Genomic DNA, 21,742 nt, shown 5'->3' on the forward strand with positions numbered 1-21,742 from the left:
ACATGGAACGTTATGGTAGGTACATAACTTCTAATTTTATTCCCGCCAATCCCAAAAGGTTAAAATGGCTAATGACCTTTTGACTTACTGGAGGTTCACAGCCTCCTTTTAAAAGGAGTAGGGATGTTTCTCCTGAGGCTTTGTCTTTTTCTGGTTCTGATTCTTCTCGCATTTCTGCTGATGTAGTAGTTTCTCAGGCTTTCTTCTTTTGAGGATTCCGATGCAGAGTCGTTCATCCCTTCTGCTTCTCCTCCAGAGGATTTCTCTTTTGGTGATACTTTAAATACTCTCAGGGAACATTTTAAATGGGAAAGTCAAGATTATCCCCAATCTAAGAAAAGGATTAGGGAGTTTTTGGATTTACCTCAGCACAAGCCTCTGGCTACTCCCCTAGTGTTGGAAGTGGTTGATATTTTTCTGCAAAATTCCTAGACTCCAAATTCGGTTCCTCCTGCTACCAGGAAACCTGACAGGTACTATAGAGTCCCTGATTCTCATCTGTTTTTCAGGAATCCGTTGGCTCATCCTGAGGTTATTTCTCAAGGCCCTAAAGGAGTTTAAGCCACTGTTACCAAAAATCCGTTTCCTTTTGACAGGGAACCTAGATAGGTGGGGTAAAGAAGTTTATACCTCTGCCACTGTTGCTATTAGGTCTACCAATTGTCTTTTTCATATGCTGAAGTGCCAGCAGCACACCTTGGCGGCTATTAAATCTAGGATAGCAGGTGTGCCTCAGTTTGTGTAGAGTAAGGATATGCAGGATTTGCTGAATTCTGCCAGTTGTGTCAATAAACATTCTTTACATTGTGGTTTTGACATTTTTGAAGCCTCCTGCAGGGTTACAGCTACAGGATCTGTTCCAAGAAAGCACGCTTGGCTCAGGGAACAGCCCCTTCCAGAGCCTGTCAAGGCTAAGCTTTTAGATGCACCTTTGCATAAGGACAGTCTTTTTGGCAGCAAAGCAGAGTAAGTGTTCAAGAAGATTGAGGATAAGGCTAAGTCTATGCAAACCGTTAAGGATTTTCTGCAAGTTCAACCTCCTCGCTTTAGCAGAAATTACCCTTCTAAAAATTGGGCATTTCCTGATACCAGCAGACAGAACCATTCTAGGACTAGAAGTTACAAGTCTTCTGTGGGCAGGTGGCCACCCCTCAAAGGTCTAAGCGTTGGCAGGCTTCCACTTCCAAGGTGGGAGGTTCTAAGCCTGCATCTCAATCAAAGCACTCTCAATGACTTTATCCAGCTTCTGCCTGTTCTTTCCTGCCTGGAGAGTCCTTTAGGGGAAGGTTGGCCCTTTTTACAAATGTCTGGGCCACTATCACGGATGACAAATGGGCACTCAGAACTGTATCCCTAGGACATAAGTTTTCTTTCCATACTTTTCCAGTTCCCAAAGGATTCCCGAACGCTCCTCCAAACCAAAGGGCAGAAGTTGAAAAACAAATTGTCTGTTTCTTCTAGGAGCAATAGAATCAGTTCCTGCTCGGCAGGTAGGCCAGGGTTTCTATTCCAGACTTTTCCTAGTTCCAAAAAAAAAGAAGGCAGTTGGCGTCATATCCTAGATCTATCCATTCTGAACTCTCTTGGTAATTCCAAAGTTCAAAATGCTGACTCTGCATCATTTGCTGCCAATGTTTGAAAACTATTCCTGGCTGGTAACTTTGTATCTCAAAGAAGCTTATCTGCGCATCCCTATCAGGGAAAGTTGCAGGTAATACCTTCGTTTCAGGGTGGGCAAGTAACATTATCAATTCTCTGCTCTGCCCTTTGTCTTATCTACTGCTCCCAGTTTTCACAAAGTGCCTGGCTGCAGTCATTGCTTTGTGCAGGCGGAAGAAAATTGATTTATCCATCCTTGGACGACTGTCTGATTCAAGCAAATTCTCGGGAACAGCTGTTAATTGATCTAGAATTTGTAAAGACTTTTCTCTCTTCCCTGGGTTACACTCAACGAGGAAAAATCAAAATGGTGCCATCCAAGGAGAACATTCCTGGGAGCGGGTCTGAACACAGCCGCCCAGATATATCTCACCCAGGAGAAGCAGACAGCTCTTTCAGTTTACTTCAAGGACTTGGCAAGCCTGTCCCAGCTCCTTGTAAGGAAATACCTGCAAGCTCTGGGATACATGGCCTCTTGCATTCTCATGATTCCATGTGCAAGACTGCATATGAGGAAATTGCAATGGTACCTCAAGAACATTTGATCTTCGTGTTTCACTGTTGCAGTCATTACATTTGGGTAATCTGCTTGCAGGTTGCCCTCAGTTGGCTTGATTAACAAAGTCTTGGGTTCTGCGTCAGTTGCTGTCCCTTCTTCCATGACGTCCAGTCATCAGGGGTATAAAACATGCAGCCAATGTCATTACATCAGTCTTTCTTGCTGTGCGGTGTCTGAAGCAGAAGCAGTTCGTAAGTGCCGGTCGGCCGGCTCCTGAAATTTCTTTTCGAGTTTCAGAACCGAAGTCTTCAACTTAAAGCTAAATACCCCGTTGGGGGAACTTTTTCTTGCTCCTTACCGATGTTAGTAAACGTTAATTGCATTACTTGTGGAAAACAGCTCATAAAGATTTTCATTCGTACTGTATTCCTTGCCTAGGCCCTGACAATGACATTACCTTGCTGTCAGTTGTCTGTATATTTTTGTCTCTAAATATTTTGGTTCTCTGTTTAACCAGAAATGTCATCTGTTAGCCATCCAACTACCGGGATTCTGAGAAAAACGCAAAGATAGACAGATGGGCTGCAGAGGTCCAAAACTGCCAACGACACTTATAAGCCAGTCGCAAGTTTGCCGGTACTCAGTGAGGTGCTTTTGCAGGACATTATGCCCGCTACTTCTGGTTCGCAGGCCTCTACTGAGACCCATTCTGAGTCCGGTATGCCGCAAGGTACTTCAGCTATGGAACCCGCGGATGTCTCTACCTTGGATGGGTCCGGAGCCGCTGTGCAGGCACTGGCTTCTGAGGATGTACTACGGACTTTCATATTAAATCGACGCCTCCATTACTAAGGCCTAAATCTCCATCCATGTATAAACTATTCCCAGGCCACATGCTCAGGCCCCTATGCTTAAAAAACAAATGATAAAAATTGCTGAAGATCTAATGACTCTAATCGGGGGTAGTCAAGCCCCCCAAGAGGCTTAGGGCTGAGCTTGATTATGAATCTTCGGATCAGGACTCTGTTTCTTCTGACTCTTCTGATGGCCTGGATTTGTCCTTGCCTACTTATGAGGATTCTGATGCAGGGGATTCGATTTCCTCTACTTCCCCTCCTGAGGATTTTTCTTTTGGGGAAACCTTACATACTGTAAGGGAGCATTTTCACTGGGAAAGCCTTGAATTTTCTGATTCAAAAAAGGCTTAGGGATTTCCTTTTTCTACCTCCGCATAGGCCTTTGGCTATTCCTCCTGTACTAGACATTGTTGATGTTTTCTCTGAATCCAGTTTGGCCCCTGATTCCCTGCCTCCTGCTCCTAGTAAACCTGACAGATACTACAGGGTTCCTGACTCCCACAAGTTCCTTTTCAAAAATCCTATTGCAGATCCAGGGACTATTTCTCAGGGACCCAAGGGCATTAAGGCTTCTACTGCTAAAAATCCTACTCCTTCTGATAGAGACTCCAGAGCACTGGATAGATGGGGTAAAAAGGTTTACTTCAGCAACCTTGGCAATCAGAGCTTTAAACTGCCAATTTTATATGTTAAAATATCAGCAACATGTCATTGGACTGCTTAAACAGAAAATGATGATTCCTATGTGGAAAATAAAGATTTACAGGACGTAGTGCATTCTGCTGAACAAGTTGGAAAACGTACTTTGCAATGTGGTTTTGATTCTTTAGAGGCCTCTTGCAGGGCTGCTGTTACTGGGTCTGTGCTTAGAAGGTATGCTTGGCTTAAGGAACAATCTTTGCCTGATCATGTTAAAGCTAAGTTGTTGGATGGTCCTTTAAGTCAGGACCGCCTGTTTGGCAACAAGGCTGAAGTTCTTAAAAAGATGGAAGATAAAGGTAAATCTATGCAAATAGTTAGATTTTTTTACAAGTGCAACCTCCTAGATTTAGTAGGCACTGGCCTAAGAATTGGTCCTTTCCAGCCCCTTCCAGGTCTTCTCAAGCCAAACCCAGACACAGCAAAAACCCCAAGTTTCAATCCCAGGGGACTCTTGGAACTAAGCAGTGGGGGGGGGGGGGCGCTCCACTTCCAAATCTGGGAATAACAACAGTCTCAATGACTTCTAAAATTCCCAAGCACCTATCTCTTGACTGCCCCTTTGGGGGGGGGGGTTGCTCTTCAGGCAAAGAACTGGGAACTTATAACCCAGGACAAATGGGTTTTAAATAGTGTCCCAGGGATACAGATTTCATTTCCACACGTTGCCAACACCAGATGGGTGGCTGAACCTGCCCCCAAATCAGTGGGCAGAGGCTCAAAAGCAAGTACTTTCTCTCAAGTACGAGGGCTATTCAACTGGTACCAGAAGAGGAAAAGGGACAAGGTTTCTACTCCAGTCTTTTTCCTGGTACCCAGAAATGACAAAAAATGGTGTCCAGTCCTGGACCTATCTACTCTAAACACCTTTCTGGAGATTCCAAAATTTAAGATTCTGACTTCACTTACTTCCTATGCTAGGCAAAGATGCCTGGTTGGCAACACTAGATTTAAAAGAAGCATACCTGCACATCCCAGTTAAGGAATCTTGCAGAAGATGCCTACGCTTCAAAGCAGGCTACACGCATTCAGTTCTCTGCACTGCCCTTTGTGAATACCCTAGGCGCAGTAGACAAGCCAAAGTGTCTGGCTCCAGTTACTGCATTTTGCAGGCAGAGAAGTATTTAAATATACCCATACCTGGACGATTGTCTAATTCAGGCAGAAAGCCAGGGCATACTTTTGAATCATCTGGCGTTTGTAAAAAGGGTTCTAACTCGTCTGGGGTACACCATAAACGAGAAGAAATCACAACTGGTACCCTGTCAACAAATTACATTCCTGGGAGTAAGCTTGAGTACAACTGCCCAGATGGGCGTACCTTGCGCCAGAAAAGCAAATTCATTTGGTAACCTATTTCAAACAAGTGGCCACAAAAACACTGCTATCTGCAAGACAAATGCTGCAAGCCTTGGGGTTCATGGCCTCCTGCATTCTTCTAATTCAGTATGCAAGACTGCATATGAGAAAACTACAGTGATATTTAGCCTGTGGAGTCAACATTCTCACAGCCTGGAAACAGTGATTCCTATCTTACCTTGCCTACGCCTGGAGTTCCTCTGGTGGTCAGAAGCCTGCCACCTAAACAAGGGTCTACCATTCACAATATCCCCTGCCTCCCAAACCCTAACTACAGATGCATCAGACTATGCATGGGGGGCTCATGTGGCAGGGAAGTGCATTCAGGGCAAATGGAACCCAAGTCAAATGTACTTGCATATCAATCAGAAAGAAATGTTAGCTGTACAGAATGCTCCGACAGCCTTCAAGGACTGTATTATTCCATAGCAATTAATGGCAAAGACTGACAACACCACGGTTATGTGGTACATAAACAAGCAGGGGGGAGATGCACATTCCTAAACCCTCTGCAGACTAGCCATGGCATTGTGGAACACAGCCTTGAGCTACCAAGTGTACCTGCAAGCTTAATTCCTGCCAGGAAAATTTGAATACACTGGCAGATGGACTAAGCAGAAACCTCCATGGACCCACACAAGTGGAAACTGGAGCCAAGGATTTTCAACATGTTGACAAGCGAATGGGGGAGCCCAGACATAGATCTATTTGCCTCCCCCCAGAACTACCAGTTGGACAAGTTTTGCACAAGGACTCCCCACATACAAGCCTGGAAAGTGGATGCTCTGTCCTTCAGCTGGAAAAACTTGTCAGTCTACGCCCCCCACTGTCTCTGCTCTCCAAAGTTCTACTAAAAATCAAACAGGACAAACCAAGGGTGATCTTGATTGTTCCAGACTGGCCGAGCCAACACTGGTACCCCCTCCTGCGCAGTGTCAGTTACCTCCATGGCACCTGTCTCAGACCCTTTCCCTGCTGTCTCAGCCGGAGAACCAAATTCTACACCCTCAGCTACCAACATTGAACCTTGCAGCCTGGCTAATCACTTAAATTCAACCTTATCCCTCAGCAAATCTGTGATGGATGTCATTTTGGAGGCAAGGAGATCTAGTACTAGAAAATCCTATGCTGAAAAATGGAAAAGATTCTGTGCCTGGAACAAATCTCAAGGGATGAGCACAGCAGCGCCCAATTTACCTCAGATTTTGCAATACTTAACTGAGATGTTTCACAAGGGCCTGTCCTTTTCTTCCATTAAAATCCATGCCTCAGCCATTTCAGCTCATAACACAGAACCTCCCCTCTTCTCATCTTTTGCTCAAGCAGCATCTCAGAGGGGCAAAAAACTTGAGACCCCCCAGGAGAGCTCCAAACCCTGCCTGGGACCTTAACTTTGTATTGGAGAAACTTACTCTACCTCCTTTCGAGACAGCTACTACTGCAGACCTCAAATTTCTTTCTTGGAAAACAGCCTTCCTTTTAGCAATCACTTCAGCTAGAAGTGTATCTGAATTACAGGCCCTTATGGCAGTGGAGCCTTTCATCATCTTTCATGCAGACAGGGTGTCACTCAGAACCAATCCATCCTTCATGCCCAAGGTGGTATCCGGTGTGGCTCTTCCATTCATTTGTCAACCTTCTTTCCCAATCCACAGAACAAAGGGGAACGGATTCTGCATTCCTTGGATGTGCACAGACAACTTAGATTCTACTTGGATAGGACTAAACCTCAAAGAAAATCTGAACTGCTGGTAGCATTTGCTGCAGGGGCAGAGGGGAAGGCTATTTAAAAAAAAAATTCGAAATGGATAAGCCATTGCATTAATTTCTGCTATAAGCACCATGGACAACCTATCCCCCCAGGGGATCAGATTTCACTCCACCAATGCTGCATCTAGTTCTGCAGCCTTTCTCAGAGGTGTTCCTACCAGGGACATCCTAGAAGCTGCTACCTGGAGTTCTGTACATACTATCACCAAGCATTATTTGCCAATTTTCTCTAAATCCAGAGCTGGCTTTGCCACTCCTGTCTTGCAGGGCCTTATAGCTGTTCCTAATGCTATATAAATTCCTCCTCCCAGTCATACCTTTGAGAATCTACCCAAATATAATGACTGCAACAGTGAAACGAGCATAGTACAGTTGTGTACACTTACCATAAATGTAGTTATTGGTGTATTCACTGTTGCAGTCCTGGTTACCCTCTCTCCCAGTCCCCTAACTTCTGGATATACTTCTACTTTCCTTTACTATGCTTAAAAGCCTTTTTGGTGTGTACTTTTTGTTGGAGGTATACCTTTGTGATGTCCTTCAAGGATGCTTCTGCAGTCCTTACAAATGGGTTGTCCTGTCATCAGGCAGCCCTTCGGTCGGCCGGATTCCAAAGTCTGGGTCTGGCCTCGGCTGGTGTCGCACTTCACCCGACGTCATAGCTGCAGTTATTCGGGTATAAAGGCATCAGCCGACACCATTTTCCTCAGTCTTTCTTGCCGCGTGGCGCCCGAAGCAGAAGCTGTTCGCAAGTGCCGGTCGGTCAGAACCAGACATTACTACTACCGAATAAGTCTACTACTACCGAAGACTTCTAAAAAGCTAAGTACCCCGTTGGGGACTCTTTCTTGCCTCAGCCGATGTCAGAAAAAGTGAATAACTGTTTAACTTGTGGGAAACAAGTACCTCATAAAGATTTCCACTCTTACTGCTTTCCTTGTCTAGGCCCAGACCACGACGTAGCAGCTTGCCTAGCCTGTGCTTCTTTTAACCGACGGACGCTTAGACGTTGGTCGGAATTTGCTGAGGAGTTTTTCAGCTCCGATTTTGCTTACATTATGCCGTCGGATCCTCCGACTACGCAAATATCTAAAAAGCGCAAGGAAAAGGACTGACACTCGCGGTCTGCGGTTTCGGCCGAAACCGCGGTTAAGCCAACCGCGAGTGTCTCTGTTTCGGCTGAAACCGAGCAAGCGGTTCTTCCTTCAGCTGAAAACTTGCCTCCTACCGAGGCCTCTTCCAACCTGGTGGAATCGGCTTCTGAAATCACTCCTGCTCTTACAGTTTCTCAGGAATTATCTGACACTATCCCCTTGGATATTTCTTCCCCTGCACGTGGAGCTGCTAGGCCTCCTGCATCCATGTCCATTAAGGCCTTTGCCAGGGCCAAAGCAGCTAAAACTACTAAATCTGTGCCTGCTAAGATCCCCTCTCACAGGCCTAGCTCTAGTTCACAAATGCTTAGTTTAGCAGAGGACCTCATTTCTTTACTCCGGGGATCCCAACCTCACCCAGACAGGGCCTCTCACCCACCTCCAGAGAAGAGGCCTAGAGCAGAGCCCCCTGAGCCTGTTTCAACAGATGATTCCTCTGATGATTCAGATAACCAAACCCTCCAGAGGCTCCTTTCTCCCCTTATGAAGATTCTGATGCTGAAGAGTCCATTCCTTCTGCGCCTCCACCTGAGGAATTTTCCTTTGGGGAAACCTTGCATGCTATGAGGGAACAATTTCAGTGGCAGGGCCAGGTTTTTTCAGACTCCAGAAAAAGGGTCCTAAGGCTGTAGCAGCTACCTCTGCCAAAAAACCCCCTCCCCTCTGAAAGGGAATCCAGGTCCTTGGAGAGATGGGTTAAAAAAGTTTACACTTCTGCTACTCTTTCAGCTAGGGCCTTGAACTGTCAATTCCACATGATCCAGTATCAAGAATTTATGCTAGACCAGTTAACCAAAAAACTGTCCTCGGATGAACCATTAGACAAAAAATCTGTTCAGGAAATGGTACATAACATTCAGCAAGTCAGTAACCATTCCTTAAAATGCGGCTATGATGCACTGGAGGCTTCCTTTAGATCAGCCATGACTGGCACAGTTATCAGAAGGCATGCGTGGTTAAAAGAGCAGGCCTTACCAGACCATGTCAGATCAAAACTACTAGATGCTCCCATGGACAAGATCAATTTGTTTGGCTCTCCTGCACAACAGGTGCTGAAGAAGATGGAAGAGAAGGCAAAATCTGTCCAAACAGTGAAAGATTTCTTACAGGTCCAACCTCCAAGGTTTAGCAGGAATTGGCCCTCCAAGAATTGGTCCTTTCCAGACTCCTCCAGAGCTCAGAGAGGCAGGAGTAGGCGTTCAAGAGGCAGAAGCCAATCCAGGGGTGCCTACAGGGGACGCCAGTGGCAGGTTAGCAATCAGCGAGGTGCAGCCACAGACACAGCCACCACCACTACTACAGGACAATCACAGTGACTTGGCTCTAGCACCGCCTACCAGGGAACAACTAGAAGCACCCTTGGGCGGAAAGCTAGCTTTATTTTCAGTAAACTGGCATTACATCACAAGAGACAAGTGGATTTTGCAGACAATAGACCAAGGTTACAGGTTTCACTTCCATACTCTACCAGGGAAGAGAGGAATGCCAAACCTACCTCCAAATCAAAAGGCAGAAGCTCTAAAACAAATAACTCAATTATTAAGGATGAGAGCTGTGGAAAAGGTACCATCTATGGAGCAAGGACAGGGATTTTACTCCAGGCTCTTCCTGGTACCAAGAAAAGAAAGCAAATGGAGACCTATTCTCGACCTGTCCGCTTTAAACACATTCCTCATTGTTCCAAAATTCAAAATGCTGACCCTACAGCAGCTTCTTCCATGCTGGGCAAGGAGTCTTGGCTGGTAACTCTAGATCTCAGGGAGGCATACCTGCACGTCCCCATACGACCAAAATGCAGAAGATACCTCAGATTTTTTGCAGGATCAGAGCATTATCAATTCTCAGCATTGCCCTTTGGCTTATCTACTGTGCCCAGAGTGTTCACAAAATGCCTGGCATCAGTAATTGCTCATTGCAGGCTTCAGGGAATCCAAATCTACCCTTACCTGGACGACTGCCTGATACAAGCGGACAACAAAAACAAGCTAGCAGAAGACTTGAAAAGGGTCATTTACCTACTACAAGCTCTAGGATACACAGTCAATATAAAAAAGTCAAGACTGATACCATCCCAAAGGATAACCTTTTTGGGTGCAGAGCTGGACACAACGAAACAAATGGCATTCCTAACAGTAGAAAAACAGGAGCAACTCCCTCTCTACTTCTTGGCATTAACAAAGCAGAATCATCTAACAGCAAGAAAAGTTCTGCAAGCCTTGGGTTTCATGGCATCCTGCATAATATTGGTTCCACATGCCAGACTGCATATGAGAAAGTTAGTGGTACCTAAGGAATTTATGGTCTCAGCACAAGCACAGCCTAGAAACCCAAATTCCAATAATTCCATGCCTGAAGCAAGAATTCCAATGGTGGGCTCAGGCCTGTCAATCAAACAAAGGATTGCCTTTCCACAACACTCAACCAAGCCAAACCATCACAACGGACGCCTCAGACCTCGGTTGGGGGGCCCACATGCTGGACAAGTGCATTCAAGGTTTATGGACTCAAGACCAGCTGCACCTACACATAAATCAAAAGGAAATGCTGGCAGTAAAACTGGCAATTCAGGCATTCAGACCATTTCTTCGACAAGGTCAACTGTTGATAAGGACAGACAACACCACAGTTATGTGGTACATCAACAAACAGGGAGGCACACATTCGTACCCTCTATGCCGGATGGCAATGGACCTCTGGAATGTGGCCCTGAGCTACAACATTCAGTTACAAGCAATTTTTGTACCAGGAAAAGAAAACATTCTAGCAGACATACTAAGCAGAACTACCACGGATGCCCACGAATGGATGCTGCATCCGGACATCTTCAAAACCATTACAAGAAAATGGGGGCTCCCACAAATAGACTTATTTGCATCCCCACGCAATCACCAACTAAAGAAATTCTGCACAAGGACGTACCACCCACTTGCTTGGAAGGTGGACTACCTGGCAGCATATGCATTCCCACCACTTCCTTTGATGCACAAGGTGCTATTGAAGATCAAAGAGGACCGTCCAAGGATCATTCTGATAGCTCCAGACTGGCCAAGACAACATTGGTACCCATTACTGAGGAGCATGTCTCGGGAACAAATATGGCCTCTACCCCTTGTTCCCTTGCTGTTAACACAGAACAACTACAACACCCTGCATCCAAACCTGAAAACACTGCAGCTGACTGCCTGGAACATTGCATAAGAACAAATAACCCAAATTTATCCCAAAGGGTTAAAGACATTATCTTGGAGGCTCGCAGACCCTCAACAAGAAAAAATTATTCAGCAAAATGGAAAAGATATTTCATTTGGAGTACTGCAAAAGGAGAAAATGTGTCACTGGTAAACATAGCCAACATCCTGGAATACTTGGCAGAGCTCTTCCACAAAGGCCTGTCCTATTCTTCCATCAAGATTCATGCATCGGCTATTTCAGCAGAATACGACTTGGATCCTCCAGTCTTCTCACATCCTCTGCTCAGGCAGTTTGAGAGGAATTAAGAATGTAAAACCACCTAGGAAGCCACCATTGCCAGCATGGGACTTGAACTTTGTGCTAGAAAAATTGACACTTCCTCCTTTCGAACCAGCAGCAACAGCAGAATTACAATACTTATCATGGAAAACTGCTTTCCTGTTGGCAATCACTTCAGCAAGAAGGGTATCTGAGCTACAGGCACTAATGGCAGTACAGCCCTTCCTGATCTTCCATCGAGATAAGAGTATCCATGAGAACTAATCCTACTTTTATGCCTAAGGTGGTCTCCAGAATATCTTTGAATCAGGCTATCCACCTACCTACATTCTTCCCCAACCCACAGAACAGGGGAGAAAGACTGTTGCATACCTTGGATGTGCATAGACAATTACGCTACTACCTGGACAGGACCAAGGGCAATAGGAAAACTGACCAGCTACTGGTAGCATATGCAACAGGAATGGAAGGGAAAGCAATTTCAAAACAGACAATCTCTAAGTGGATAGGAAATTGCATTAGATATTGTTACTCCTACCATGGAAAGAAAACTCCAGAAAACATCAGGCTTCACTCTACAAGGGCTACAGCCACTACCACAGCTTTTCTATGAGGAGTGGCTACCAAAGACATTTTAGAGGCTGCTACTTGGAGCTCCGTGCATACATTTGCCAAGCATTATAATTTACCTTTATACTCAGATCCCGAGCAGGTTTTGCCACTGCTGTTTTGCAAGGGATCTTAACTACACCATAATTTTATTTCTCCTCCTCCCCCAGTTTGGCTATGGTATTCTACCCATTTGTAAGGACTGCAGACACATCCTTGAAGGACATAGTACAGTTTTGTACCTACCATAAATGTAGATGTCCGATAGGAATGCATCTGCAGTCAGGATTACCCACCCTCCTTCCCCTCTGTGGTACTCCTAGGGTATTTGCCCATCTTGTAGCTAGCTGGAGGAATCTATTATGGTGTATTTGTATATATGTACATACATGCTTATTTTTTGTTTGCTTTCTACTATTTGGAATCATTTGCATTTATCCAAATTTAGCCTTCCTAGAGGGCACCTGGCATCTGGGGCAAGAAACACTGAGGAAAATGGCGTCGGCTGATGCCTTTATACCCGAATAACTGCAGCTATGACGTCGGGTGAAGTGCAACACCAGCCGAGGCCAGACCCAGACTTTGGAATCCGGCCGACCGAAGGGCTGCCTGACGACAGGACAACCCATTTGTAAGGACTGCTATCGGACATCTACATTTATGGTAGGTACAAAACTGTACTTTTTTGTTTGTTTGCTCCCCATTAGGGAGGCACCTGACATCTGGGGCAAGAAAAACTGATGTAATGGCGTTGGCTGCATGTTTTATACCCCCTGACGACCTGATGTAATTGAAGTGACAGCAACCGATGCAGGACCCAAGACTTTGTTAATCAGGCCGACTGAGGGCAGCCTGCCAGCAGATTACCCAAATGTAATGACTGCAACAGTGAATACACTCAAACATCTACATTTATGGTAAATGTACACAACTTTACTTTCCTAAGAGGGGGTTAGCAACTTGAAGCCACCCAGAAGAGTACCAAACCCAGCTTGGGGCCTTAACTTTGTGTTGGAAAAGCACAACCTGCCCCCTTCGAACCAGCTTCTGCAGAGCTAATATTTCTCAACTGGAAGACCGCTTTCTGGCCATCACTTCAGCCAGAAGAGTCTGAGAGCTGCAAGCACTCGTGGCTGTGGAACCCTTCATTATCTTCCATGCTGATAGGGTATCCCTCAGAACTAGTCCATCCTTCATGCCCAAGGTGGTGTCCAGTGTGGCTTTCAACCAATCCATTCATTTGCACATCTTTTTTCCTAATCCACAGAACAGGGGAGAAAGGATCCTGCACTCTAGATGTGCACAAAGAGCTCAGATGCTGTCTAGACGCGACTATATCCTTCAAAGGTCTGATCAATTGCTGGTTGGCTTTGCTACAGGGGCAAAAGGCAAAGCCATCTCCAAGCAAACCATTTCCAAATGGATAGCACACTACATCTATTTCTGCTACAAACAGCATGGAAAGCCTCCCCCAAGGGGGTCAGGACAGACTCCAGCAGAGCAGCCGCCACCTCTGCAGCTTTCCTCAGAGGAGTCCCCACCAGGGACATCTGGAGGCTGCCACCTGGACATCTGTTCACACTTTTACCAAGTATTGCCACCTGCCTCTCTTCTCCAAATCCATGGTAGGGTTTGCCTCTTCAGTCTTGCAGGGCATCCTAGCCAGCCCCTAGTTTCCCTGACTGCCTCCACCCATTTCCTCAGCTTTGGGAATCAATCCAAATGTAATGACTGCAACAGTGAAACACAGAACATGGGACAGTTGTGTACACTTACCGTAAATGTAGATGTTTGAGTGTATTCACTGTTGCAGTCTTAGTTTCCCTCCCTCCAGCCCCCTTTTCCAGGAACACATTGGTATTTACTTTCTACTGGTGGGGTTCTTCCACCAGAACCTGGCTTCTACTTGTAGACTCCTGACAGGTTAGGGCAAGAGAAACTGATGTAATAGCATCAGCTGCCTTACTTTATACTACTGACGACCTGACATTAGTCCTGAAGTGACAGCAACTAACGCAGAAATACTAAGCCTCTGGTATTTGGGCCTGCTGAGGGCTACCTTGGCAGGGATAACCCAAATGTGATGACTGCAAAAAGTGAATACACTCTTAACATCTACGTTTATGGTAAGTGTACCCAACTGTACTTTCTTACTCAACTGTAGCTTTCCTTTCTAGCTTCCATGCCACTCAGGACCTACACTCAGATTCATCTAATCTGGCCTGGAGTGTGTGGACAGAGTGCAAGGATAGTAGTCTCTTTGAGAAATACAGGAGCATGTTGGTATGAAGATGACAGCCCTCATCCCAGCCCAACAGGTGCTGTCTCATCTGTGGAGCCCAAGCCTCCTGGAATTATTCAGACCATATCTTTATTTTGGTACATCAGTAGGGAGTCTCATGTCTTAGCAGCTGAGCAGGCTAGCTGTGATGGCATGCAATGTAGCCATAGAATGAAGCCTGTTCTACAGGTAGTTTACTTGCCTTCAGAGGATAGTGTCTTTGCAGACAAACTCATCAGATCCAGAGAAAACCCTTATGAAAGGATATTGCACCGAAAGGTGCTACTGAATATAGTCCACAAGAAAATAACATTTCCAAGTGGATAAGATGTTCTATACAGTGTCGCAAGAAAAAGAAGAACCCCTGTTTGGTAGGTGTGCCTAATATTCTATCATAGAAGAGTTAAAATGGTTTGGCATACTTAACGTGGCTAACTTACCTGCTGTCTCTTCTGGTCTGCCTTTAAATCCAGCATTGCTCTTCAGATTTGAGGTCAAACTGCTTTTAAATGCATCTTTCACCTGAACTCTCCCAGGAAGACTGTAGATATGAACTTTGTTGTGAGAAAATTAACTTTGCCACCAAAATTCTGTACCTGGAAAACGTTTCTGGCAGATGTGACCAGAAGATTGGGTTGCACTCCCTTGTGATGCGTCCTTTCTTCCCTTTCATAAGGATAGGGTTTCCCAAAGGGCTTATAACCCCCTGAAGTGGTAAATTTGATCTTTGAACGAACATTCACACGCATGAGAATGTTTGACTCCTTGGCTATACATAGGCAGCTAAGTTTTTACCTTGGAAAAAATTAAATTATTCAGAAAGTGACCAACATTTTTGTTCTCTTCGAAGAGGATACGTCAGAGCTTCAATTTCCAAACAAAACATTTCAAGCTGGATTTGTCCCTCTGTCATACTTTCCACCTTCAAGTCCATGACTGCCTCAGTGAAGGCCCACTACACCAGAGCAGTCGCTTCTTCTGGCACCTTCAAAAGGCATTGATTACCGCCCCATCAGTCAGTCTGCCACCTTGGCCTACATACAGTAACCAAGCATTACACAGCAGATGCACATCCGTCATTAGATCTGTCCTCTTAGGGCTGGTAGCACCCCTATACAGAATCACACCTCCCTTGGCAATGGTTGGCTTTTGGAGTCCTCCAGAAATTCTGGAATACTGCAACAGTGGTCTAATGACATAGTTCAGTTGTGTAGGAACATACCATAACAGTGGATGTCCTACTCACTTGCAGTATTACTTCCCATCTTGCCTATGGTTTGTGGACCGATGTGAGCTATTTTTTCCCCACAGTCTTGCCTGGACATTTGTTTTTTTATCCATGCTTTCTTCAGGGTACTCCCTTGAGGGTAGGTAGTCATTGAGTATCTTATGCCCATACGTCTGCTTATGTAGCCCAATGCCTGCAGGCTGATGTCATATGCTGGACAGTGCCGAGCATTAAGAAGGTTTAGTTTGGGTACCCCAGATGGACATCAGGTTACCGTTAATGGGGATAGTACAGCAGTGATCAGTAGGACATTTACTGTTCTGGTAAGTTCTTGCACAGCTGTACTATGCAAGTGTAGTAGACATATGGTTGAACTTTTCAAGCCAATGCTTTCCTCAGTTTGGTGCTACGTTAGTTGTTACAATACTGTCTCACTTCAAATGTATAAAGGATTGTATTTTGTACAAGACTGCAAATTTTTACAGCAGTGCACACTTTTTTTTGCATTGTGTAGGTCTTGTCCGGAATGTCGTGTTAAATCAAGCTACTATATCCCAAATAAACAGTGGGTTTCTGAAGAGAATGAGAAGCTGCAGTTGATTCAAAACTTCAAAGAAAAGACTAGGCAAGTAGGATTTAAATGTTGCCCATTCTGTGGGAGTTTTATTCTGTTGATTTACAATTTCTATAAGCATGTGACCACTTAGCTTGCGTCTTAAAGTTCCTATCCACTTTGTTGCTTTTTCATTGTGGCTCATTCTTTTAGTATCTGTCAGGGCGAACACACCATTTTCCTTTGCAGGTTGCCAAGTGATCACTCGTGGGCATGCAGTCGGGGCCATCTAGCTTCTTCCAAGTGACTAATTTTGATTTCTTTCTTCTGAGATTTTTACAGTGTAGTAGAAGTGGTGCTTGGTGTCCTTTAAATGTGTAGGCAAGTTTGAAGTTCTTGCAATGCTTCAGGAAGAATAGCATTTTTGGGCACTCAGCATAGTTTAATTGGTAGACTTTACATCAGCCTGTCCATTCACTCTGACAAGTAGGATAAATAGTTATTTAGTGGGCGTAACTAAGGAAGTTTGAGTTGGGATATACAATCAGAATTGCTTAGACACAGTAAGCCTTTGCTGAGTTTAGTCATGGTGACTGACAAAAATGCTAGAAATTTGAAATTGGTCTAAACTAACCATGCTAGAAGCAGTGAATCTAGTTTATAGGTAAGTGGAAGTGGTGGGGTCTTTAGAAATGGGTAGGAGAAAATTCCCATAGAAGAAAATGGGAATTGTAGATTCAATACATACAGAATGTTTTAGAAGAGGAATGAAGTTTAAGGGAAGGCAGGAATTGAATGAGTTATGTAATGGTTGACTGGCAGTGACTGTAGAAGATAAGTGATGTGTAATATTTGCAATACAATGTCAATAGGATTTATTTTCATTTATATAAATATATAATTCAGTGTTATACATATAAAATCTGGTTCATCCAACTCAGAAATTGAAGCTGCCCTGAAATGCTTGAGCTCTTTCCCTGCTCCCATGATGCCCTTGTCCCCCCTGTATCTCTTAGATATTACTATGCTGCTCACACAACTAGAAACACTTGTCTTGCCAAATATAGATTTTTCCTCACTAAAGTTTAGTTACTCTTCCCTTTTCTGTGTACTGTTTCAAAATAAAAAAAAAAAGCCTTCCCTGTCTTTTTCTTCGCTCTGACTTGGGGGGGGGGGGGGGTAATTCTTCAGAGCAGGAACCAAGTATGTTGGGTCCCATCTCACCTCCATGTCTTCCCTTAGGGGCTGCAAGGTCTGTTGGTAGTCCTTCCCTTAACTAAAATTGGGATTGTATGTCTGCTCATCCATTTTCCTGTATGTCTAGGGTGGATTGGGTTGGCCCTTCTGCACGACTTTCCTTCCTTGGCACATGTGTTGGTGACAGGTGTTGGAACTGTTGACTATCCTGTTGTATCCTCCAACACTAGCTGTATCTAATCCCGTCTTGACAGCCAAGCATCTGACTCATTCTACTAATTACCTGTCAGATAATCTGTGCTGGACCCTTAACTCTATTTTTAGTGCCATGTCTGTTGCCCTTTTCTGAATTGCTGTTGGGCTTGGCACCATTCTCTGAAGCCATTTGGACTGTAGGGACTGAGGTTGTGCAAAGATGAGCATCTTCAGCATTGACTGATTTCTACTTCTGTACAGTTTTTTTGAGACGATATCTACCCACCCATCTTCACAAGCAGGAGACTGTCCACTAGCTTTGTTTGAGCCCGCTACAGTGATCCCAAGGACAGAGCAGGTTTCTGTGTCTCAAGACTTCTCACTAGCAAGATCATTGTCCACCCATCAGTGTGCACAGGAGATGCTCCACTAGCTTTATCCTTCCCCTTTAACACCATTTGGTCTGTGGCCTTCAGCCCTTGGCATTGATCCAGAGGACAGAGCAGATCTGAATGCCTCAAGACATCTCACCAGCAGGGATGCTATTCTTCAGAGGCTTCAAACCAGTCCCTCCCAGACTATCTCACAAACACATGTAAAAAAAGTTAGACTTCCCTCGAGTCTGACACCAAATAAAAACTTCAGTGAAGAGTTTCCACACAGTCCCTGAAGGGAAAGGTTCCACAGTCCCCTTCAGTGGGCACCGGATTTAATGAGGATACAAGAATTAATGAGACTGGATGTACATGGCCTACTGCTCTCATCTTTAGATGTTTTTCTTGAAGCGTTTAGATTTGCCTTTACCTCCTGGGTGGTCCCTCCTGCTGACATAATTTTGGGAGAGGAGTACCTCTCAAACAGAACCATGAAAAAAACGAACCAAGAATCAAAGTACTGCCCAATAGCTACAGGACCCGGATATCACGAACTTGATAAAAACAACTTGAAGTAATCGGGAACTTTTATTTCACATAGAAAATAATGAATAAAACAAGCGCTTTCACTGTCAATACCGAGCTTCTTCAGAATGCAAAATCCTTTGTGCTTTCATTAGCACTCATTAAATAGTCATTAAAACAATCACATGACCCTTCTAACTCCCTCCCTGTTAATTAAAACCACAGTCATGTAAAGTGTAAACGTGTGCAATACTTTTTAGATATTGCACATGTTTACACTTTACATGACAGTGTGTGGTTTTAATGAAAGCACAAAGGATTTTGTATTCTGAAGAAGCTCTGTATTGACCAAGCGAAAGCGCTTGTTTTATTCATTATTTTCTATGTGAAATAAAAGTTCCTGATTACTTCAAGTTGTTTTTATCAAGTTCGTGATATCCGGGTCCTGTAGCTATTGGGCAGTACTTTGATTAGTTCGTTTTTTTTCACTGTTCTGTGGCTTGTTTTGAACCCATGGCAGCAGGAATGGATTCTGGGAGTTTTTTGGAAACCCCAAACACTTATCAAGGATGACTCTGACAACGCTCCCGTAACTCGGGGCGAATTTAAACAAGTTTTGGCCCTTGTAACGCAGCTTTCCAACAACATTTGTGAACGAAGCACGGAATTGACTACAGGGTTGCCTGGCAACCAATTGCAGCTCACAGACCAACAAAGGAAAACTGGTCACACCTTCTGCGCCGAACACTAGTAATAGCGTGGATGATGAGCTTCCTGGTAACACATCCTACAGAGTAATGGCCAGACTTCTGTACCGCACTCAAGAACTGGTTCGACTTAATAGAACCAGAACAGAAGACAACCATAAAGAATTTAATTTTGGCGCTTGGACTGGTAAACAGTTCCATTTCAATCAAGGTACTGTAAACACTGGTTTCAACAGGACAATTTTAATGGTTTTAGGGACAAATTGTACGCGTTCAGGAGTAATCAGCTTGAGAGAGATTATCTTAAAGTATGCGTACAAGTCAATCGAGACCCTAAGGGGCTTCGATTATATAAGTTCCCTAACCGTGCACAACCAGGGACTGCTTTTTATGACCAATTGTGTGAGATCTTTAACAAAGCTGGAATAGAAATGCTTAAGTTAATGATTGCTGAATACGAGACCAAAGCTGATATTTCTCTACTAGTTTAGACCAGTATACAGGCATTGCTGTATTCTGGGCTGTGGTGTAGTTCCTGTGTTGTCCATTACCTTACTTGGATAGAAGGAAGTTTCTTTGCTCACCAGTGGGAGTGGGGAGCCTTGAGCAGCCTACCTGTCCTTGGGGGAAGTGACCTCAGCACAAGAAGCTGTAGTAATTGGTTGTTTTTGACCATTCCTAGCTCTTTTGTAGTTCACTGCTTAAAATCCACGTTTGCACGGCTTTGCGCGGTTATGCGCATAGCGCAGCGCCAGTTAAACAAGGTTAAACTTGGTTAAACTTTTTCTGGCTCAGCCAAGTCTGCTCTTCAATTTTTCCCTTAGAACTGTTCTACTTGCAATCTAAACAGCCTATACTCTATCTGAAAAGCTCAGCACTTGCTCCTAAAGCATTTTTTACACAGGTAAAGCACTCTTAAACAAAAGAAAGTACTTCATTCACCTAAATTCTGTTGAGTACCCATTTCCCTATAGGTCCTTTCTGACTGTTACACAGCAATCTTTTTCACTATTTCTAGCATGTCGAAGGGTCAGTTGCTAGCGTCCTCTCCTGTTCAGCTGGTGAATCTGGGAATCTTGAGGCAATGTTACAATTGCCTCATGTACACAGACAACCCTCTCCTCCTCCCAACAAATACAAATATATGCGAGAGATGCAACCATATAGCCAAACTGGAGGCTGAGCTCTCTCAATTCAGTACTGGCAAGACCAGTCAGGAGGAGAAGGTAACCACGCACACCACAAACCCAGTCTCGCATAGAACTATCACAACTGCAAACCAAACACATAAACACACAAAAACATACTCTGAGGCGCGGATTAAAAATCTACCAGAACAGAGGCCTCCAAAGCAGACACCCAAGCAACCACCACCTCAAGACATATCACATGCAGTACATAGTTCAGTCAGTGTGCTAAACAGTCACACCCCTTAAGGCCAAACAACATGCCAGACACACTTGTAATAGGTGACTCCATAGTCAGACACACTGACGTCCCGCTCACCAGACTGAACAAGGAAAAGGTCACAGTAAGCTGCCTGTCGGGAGCTAGAATCCGCCACATAACACAAGCACTCGGGTCACTCCACAGCAAGTACAACTATGACTCAGTCATTGTACATGCCGGTGTGAATGACCTGAGACGTACCTCCCTGGACTACATGAAAAGAGACAGAGGAGCTCTCTGATTATGTAGCCCAGGCCGGTATGGCCCTGACCCTGAGCAGCATCTTACCCTCACCAAGAATGATGCCACAGTACAAAGACAAAATTATCAGTTTTAACAATTGGCTTAATTACTGGTGTCATTCTAAGGGGATCCAATGTCTGTCTGCTTGGGATGACATGCTTGACAAGCCACGCTGCCATGAGGGATGGCTTGCATCTGTCACCCCTGGGCTTCCGGATATTGGCCAAGGCTCTTGCCACCCCCATAGTGCCTTTTTTAGGCAAGGCTCAAATGACAAACCTACCTCCCTAGAAAACACAAGTGGAAAAAAAATAAGGGTAATGCTGCTGAATGCCAGAAGTTTAAACCTCAAGATGCACGCCCTCGAAGCCCTCCTCAGTATGGAGAACATTGATGTCTGTGCAGTGACTGAAACCTGGTTCAAGGCTCCTGAGAGTACCCCAGCACTATCAGGTTTTACCTCGTATCATGCGTTCCGGCCCCAAAAGTTGGACAGAACCACAAAAGGAGGGGGAGTATCCATTTTCATCAGATACCCACACCTCCAGGTTAGTGGCAACGCACGAAGCATCGGAGACTATCCAGGTGCAACTAACCATAGGCAAAACTGCCTTACAGTTTGTAACATGCTACAGACCACCCTCTCAAACTCGGGAACACCACGCAGCCTTCCTGAAGACACTGGAGAGTATGAATGTCTCTCCAAATACCATCATTTTGGGAGACTTCAACTTCCCAAACATAGACTGGGAACATTACACAAGCCCCAACACCCTAGCCCAAAGGTTCCTAGAATTCATAAACTCAAATGCAATGGAACAACTAGTCACCATTCCCACAAGAGGAGACAATATACTAGACCTGATAATCACAAACATGGGGACAAAATGCTCCACACCGGAAGTATATCCCT

The 21,742-nt window shown here is 44.7% G+C and overlaps 1 protein-coding gene across 3 annotated transcripts in view; it reads left to right on the plus strand.

The window, feature by feature from the left end:
* Nucleotides 1-21,742, plus strand: part of LOC122806287 (probable E3 ubiquitin-protein ligase makorin-2) — a 981,697-nt gene that overhangs the window by 773,902 nt on the left and 186,053 nt on the right. For 2 of the 3 annotated variants that reach the window (XM_044076578.1, XM_044076579.1), the window contains exon 6: nt 16,101-16,211. The exons of the other annotated variant lie outside the window; for it this stretch is intronic. In XM_044076578.1, coding sequence (XP_043932513.1) covers nt 16,101-16,211 — 111 coding nt within the window. The remainder of the gene's footprint in view (nt 1-16,100; nt 16,212-21,742) is intronic. 3 annotated transcript variants of the gene reach the window in all.

The sequence above is a fragment of the Protopterus annectens genome, chromosome 7.part0, assembly GCF_019279795.1.
Source record: "Protopterus annectens isolate FY-2018-M chromosome 7.part0, PAN1.0, whole genome shotgun sequence".
Classification (NCBI taxonomy): domain Eukaryota; kingdom Metazoa; phylum Chordata; order Ceratodontiformes; family Protopteridae; genus Protopterus; species Protopterus annectens.